The 6000-nt window shown below is 36.7% G+C and overlaps 3 protein-coding genes across 4 annotated transcripts in view; 1 reads left to right on the top strand and 2 right to left on the bottom strand.

Moving 5' to 3' along the window:
- LOC142350562 (uncharacterized) overlaps positions 1–718 on the top strand; it is a 16496-nt gene extending 15778 nt beyond the window's left edge. Inside the window, exon 9 of the mRNA XM_075402412.1 lies at positions 437–718. Coding sequence (XP_075258527.1) covers positions 437–718 — 282 coding nt within the window. The remainder of the gene's footprint in view (positions 1–436) is intronic.
- The window catches only part of LOC142350946 (uncharacterized), a 94086-nt gene that overhangs the window by 39970 nt on the left and 48116 nt on the right, over positions 1–6000 (bottom strand). The gene's annotated exons all lie outside the window — the stretch shown is intronic.
- The window catches only part of LOC142350947 (calcium-binding protein 39-like), a 613053-nt gene that overhangs the window by 558943 nt on the left and 48110 nt on the right, over positions 1–6000 (bottom strand). The window lies entirely within an intron of this gene.

Raw genomic sequence — 6000 nt, 5'->3', positions numbered from 1 at the left:
AAAACCCTACGCCTTCCCCTTCCGCAAACGAAACCATAAGGGAAAACCAGTTATTCCTTCTTCCCAGTTTGATTATCATTATGAAAGCATATATTCTTTGTTTACCGATACCAACGTGAAAGTTGAGGACAATGAATCCAAACCAAATGAGGATCGCCAAGGAAACAACAACCTTTGGTCTTTCCAAGAATACAGCAACCGGAAATTTCAAATCAGCATCCCAGAGGAGACTATCAACACAAGCTCGAATTGGACCCACTTGAAAGTCTTTCGCGAAAATGTCGAAGGTGAATTTGTTCTACATCAGTTTCTGATGCTGTCGGTCTGGGAATTGAAAATTTTCATTCGAAAATTACCTGAGATGATAAAAGAAGCACTACAATTTGAACCCTCAGAAGTTACTGCAAAGTTGATGATTGACGAAACTTTGTTCCAGCCAACTGATGTGGAGGAAAAAGCAAAATTCGATGTGTTCTGGGAATTGAGTGAGACTGCTAGGCGAAAAGTATGTGTGACCAGAACATTTTACCAAGATGATCCGAATCGATGTTATTTCACCATCAAGCTCTTCACTCGAGGGACTGAAAAGGATAGTTTTAGAAGGAAATGCTTCCTTTCTGTCAGAATTGGGGAGTTGCAGAAAATAAATCGAATGAGCAATGAAATTATTTCAGTGCTGAACAAAGTCAAAAACCAGACAAAATCGCAAAGTGCATAGAAGTAATTGTAAATTTTTATAATGTATGTGATGTCTGTATTTATTCACTTTTTGAATTAAATTCTTTCAGAACAGTTGCTTGATATGAATATTGAGGAAATTGTAGAGTTCGAAAAAGAAATCAGTCAACTTTTTGTTGGAAATACAAAAAGGAAAAATTATTTTTTGGCTGTCTGTCGAAGTCTTGACAAAAATGTAGATCTGGACAAAATCAACAGAGAAGTTCCCTTTGGAGGACTAATAGGGGTTGGCGATTCAAAGTTAGAAAAACTTTTGAATTGGTCGAAAATTTTTCGTTTACATGCCACATTTCATGATGCAACGGGATACCTGAAAACAAATCTAAATATTGGTCCTGGGTACTGTTACATGGTTCCATTCCTTAATTCAAAATTTAATTTTTGTTTCTTGGGACATATAACAGGTCTAGCATATTGTTGTTTTCTGAAATTGTCACCACGATTCCATTCAATCAAAGTGTGAATCATTTCTTCCTAAACACGAACAAAAATCAGTTGCACTCTAATGACAGATCATAACAACCACGCAGCTGACTTTATTTTCGATAATAACAATCAGGAGCGACCGCCTTGGAAAATTTGTGGACGCACTTGCTCTCGAACCGCTTTTTTGTCAATATTCCAGTGCTTAGTTGTATTAATACTTCTTCTTTTTTCAATTATCAACCTTATTTTTGCCAGAACTTGTGACGAACGAACAGTTTGGATTGCTATTCTATCAAGTGCTGTTGGTTACATTCTTCCTAATCCCAGAGCATAAAATGAACAAGATTATATCAACAAAGGAACGCATTCTGATGTATCTTGTTGGTCCTTCCGGATCTGGGAAAACTGTTTTCATTAATGATATGCTACAAATGAAAACTTTTCAACCCTCGTTTGATCGAATTTTGTACTTTTATAAGCATAAAAGTACAAAATTGTCTGAAAGCAAAATTTTGTACTTTCAGACAATTTACGATACAATGATGCAATCAATTGCAGGCATAGAATTGATTCAGGGTGTTCACTTTGAACTAATTGAGAACTTACCAGCTGACGGCACAAAATATTTTCTTATATTCTATGACTCATTAGAAACTCTTTCCAAGTCGGAAAAATTCAACGAAATTGCGACAGCCGGTAGACATCGAAATTTAAATTGCGTTTATATCAAACATAATCTCTTCCACAAAAATAAAACTGGACGTGATGCCGAGCTTCAGACTACTCACATTGTTTTGTTCAAATCACCCAGAGATGTGCAGCAAATTGATATATTGGGAAGACAACTGGGTCTGGGAAAACAACTAAAACGATGGTATGATGACGCTACACAAGAACCATATGGACACCTTATGATTGATTTAAGACCATCTACACCTGATTTGTTAAGATATTGTTCAAATGTAACTTCATTTCCTTCAGAATTCTTCGTACCGAAGAGTCGTGCTCGTATTAGTGATATCAATGATAAACGCACAGAAATATTATACTCTGAAGCTCTTTCGGAATCTCAACAAGAAATTTTAACCAGCTTTCATTCTACATTGTCCTAAGGAATTCATCAGATTTCTCTGTGAGTGCATTGTAAACTTGATTAAAGGAAACCTCACAGGAGTAAGAAAAAAACAGTTTGTTCGCTTCCAAAAACAACTTAGAAAGCTTACTTCAAAATCAACAACTCTAAATTCCAGAAGACTTATATTGGGCTCGAAAGCTGGAATAACAATATTAAGTTACATATATCAACCTTGTATGAAAAAAATTTTCAACTTTCTTCAATGAGTGAGGTCAAAAAGTTTGTTCTTGTTCCAAAATAACTGTGGGAGACCAGAAAACGGAAGTTACCGGAACCCTCCTGCGAGATCTATAAAAAGGAAGAAACTGTTTTTCCAGTTATCAAAAAAGTGAAAGAAGAACGTTCCGAAGAAACCAATCGTCCACCTAAAGAACTTAAGACAGACCTGGAATTTCATTATAAGAACTATCCTGAGACATTGAAAACTTTGAAAGATATACGAAAACAAACGGTTAAAAATTTCACTTTCCAATACAATTATTGTCGACAACGTTGACACAGGAGTTGACATAAAAACATTCCTTCATTCAATTAAATTGAAGAACGCTCCAGTTGATCCAAACTATTTCCTTATTCTTAAAGCTCTAAATCTGAGACCACATCTGGTTAAAAACAACATTTTGAGGACACAGTATGGCTCAGACTGGTTCAATTACAGTTTCAGATAGAATCAAATTGCAGAAGTTGTATAAAGGGAAGGGACCAACAGCTTTCGGTTCTATCAATAACCTAACAAAAGCAAGTGGAATCAGTCGCGACAGAGATACAGAATTTTTACAGTCAAAAAACTCTTATACGAAGTACAAAGGAATCAGACGAAATTTCCCCGGCTAAATGCGCATGCTCGCTATATTGATGAGTTTTGGTGCTTGGATCTTGCGCAAATGGATAAACTATCACGATGGAATCGAGGTATCAACTTTTTACTCGTTACTGTAGATGTTTTTTCTCGATACCTGCGAGTAGAACCATTACGGAGAAAAGGAGCAGAGGCCGTGAGAGCAGCTTTTATCAAAATGGGTTCGAAAAAAAACGAACTCAATTTCCCAAAAAAATTATGGCTAGATCAGGGAAAAGAGTTTTTCGGAGATATGGCCAATTTCTGCGAGGACGTGGGAATCAAATAATATCACACTTATAGTGAAACGAAAGTAGCTTTTGGCGAGAGAGCTATACGAACCCTGAAAGTTTTAATTTACCGCTACCTGGAAGAAAACGACACATTAACCTATATCAAAGAATTGCAAATGTTTGTTGACGTCATTAACTCAAGAATCAATCGGAATATTGGGTTGGCGCCCAAAGATGTAGTGAATGCTGACTTTTTGACTGTCATGTACAAGCGAATGAAGCTACGAAAAAATACAAAGCCCAAGTTTCAAGTAGGAGATAAAGTTAGGTTGGCATTAGCAGAGGGCAAATTTCAGAAAGGATATAAACCTCACTATACACATGAAATTTTCCTAGTTCGAAAAAAAAATACTTCAGCGCCCTTCCCGACATATTTTGTTGTTAATCAGAAAGGAGAAAACATTGATGGAATCTTTTACGAACAAGAATTGTCAAAAGTTGCATAATCATTTTTCAATTAGTCGCGCTAGAAAATGGACGGTTACAATCTACCTTATTTTGAAGGAGTTCCTCGTCAGAGGGGGCGTGGCTTTGGAGCCTTGGCTAGAACAGTCGCTAGGACAACTCTTCCCATTCTCAAGAAATACGTTTTACCTGCAGCAAAAAAAATTAGACGAGATGTAATCGAGTCAGCCATTCCCGAAATTGGTGGTATTTTATCAGGACAGACTTCAATTAAAAAAGCAGTAAAGAAGACTGCAAAATCAACAATACAGAAACAAGTTGGTGGTGGTATGAAAAAGAAGAAAAACACTAAACAAAGTGTTACTCGACAAAAAATTCGGAAAGACTTTTTGAAGAACCTTGACTAATCATTTTCCCAAACAAACGTCACAGAGTACAGTCAAACATCATGAATTCGTTTTATCTAGAATTGGTATCCAACGCTTCCTCTCAAGTTTACCCTCAAAATGCAATGGCTTCGTTCACCAATTTTCTTCCCGACAAAATTGAACTGGATGGATCATGGGAAGTAGCTTTAGTCGAAGTATCATATCCCGGTATATGTTATAACATTGAAGGAGGATTGATGACATTTCACTATGATGAGAAATTTAAGCATGTATTCGCTATTCCACCAGCAGTTTTTAACTCTATGGACGAATTTGCGAAGAGTCTTACAGATATACCCAAAAAAACACGACATCCCAAAAACTTAGATCCTCAATTTTCTATCAACATTGACAAAAAAAGTCGAAGACTAACTTTTTGCAATAGAGGATCTCAAAATGTATCCTTCAGCAAAAGTTTGGCTGCAAACTTGGGCGTTGAAGCTGACAAACCTGTTATGCCACCTGATTCGAAAGGATCATACAACACCAAGTCCTGGGCAACGGCAGATCTCCCTTTTGATATTACTGGAACACATACAGTTTTACACTACTTGGATATAGTTGAACCCAATTCAGTCGGTGATGTGAAATGTCCTCTTCTACGCTCGTTTCCGTTCAAACACCGAGAGTTCCACAATGATGAGAATTTTAGGAGATCTCAGTTTCTGAGTTATCGCAGTTTCGAACACTTGAGATTCCATAAAGTAATCAAATCCAACTTCCACAGTATCCATGTAGAATTAAGAAACGCTGCTGGGCACCTTGTTCCCTTCTTCCCTATTGGTCATGTTCAACTTACGTTATTATTCCAGAAAAAATCTCGATCATTTCCTCAATTATCCTTATAAAAAACGGTCGGCTAAAATGAATTCCTTGTCTCACTCTATGCTCGACTTTTTTGGGAAAGTTCCAATTTTAGACCCAATTCTTTGGTCCAATGAACAACAAATATTTCCAACAAATTCCTTAAACGAATCAACAATCGAATTTCAATTGGAAACTGATCGTAATATTTTCACTGACTTGCGATCTACTCGATTATTCATCAGAGGAAGGATTATTAAAGGCGATCGAACACGTTTGGATAATGCCGAAGAAACATTATTGGTAAACAATGCTCTTCATTCACTTTTCTCTAATTGCGAAGTCTATCTAAACAATGAACAATTTCACAGTGCCAATTCTCTTTACGCTCACCAAGCTTTTGTCTCTGCTGAATTTTCAGGAACAAAAGGAACCAAGGAGAGTTAATCCCAATGCCAAGGATATCGATACGAGATTGAGCCGAACGATTTTACAAAAAGAGCATTTACAGATACTGTTTTTCAAAAAGATAAAGATGAATTTACTTTTTACGGTCCGTTGGCAATAGGTCTATTTGCATGTGAAACTTTACTTCTCCCAAATGTCAACCTCAGATTGAAATTGATCCGATCATCTCCAGCGTTCTATATGATCGATACTGGTGGGCTGAACTCGGAGGCCTTAATTTTGGAAGCTTGCCTTTTTACTAGACAGGTAGCGATCTCAGATAACTGGATGAGAAGTTTTAAAAGTAGACTGCTGCGAGAACCTGCCATATTTTACTATAATGAAGAACTTCCAAAAACGTTTATCATTCCCGCAGGACAGAACCAGTTTATACAAGAAAATATATTTTCAAACAAACCAATTCGAATGATTGATATTGCTATGAATCTGAATAATGAGTTCAGCGGAACATACAACACTAATCCG

Source organism: Convolutriloba macropyga, chromosome 12 (assembly GCF_964194025.1).
Source record: "Convolutriloba macropyga chromosome 12, txConMacr16.3, whole genome shotgun sequence".
In the NCBI taxonomy this organism is placed as follows: Eukaryota; Metazoa; Xenacoelomorpha; order Acoela; family Convolutidae; genus Convolutriloba; species Convolutriloba macropyga.
This window is presented reverse-complemented; position numbering and strand designations above follow the sequence as displayed.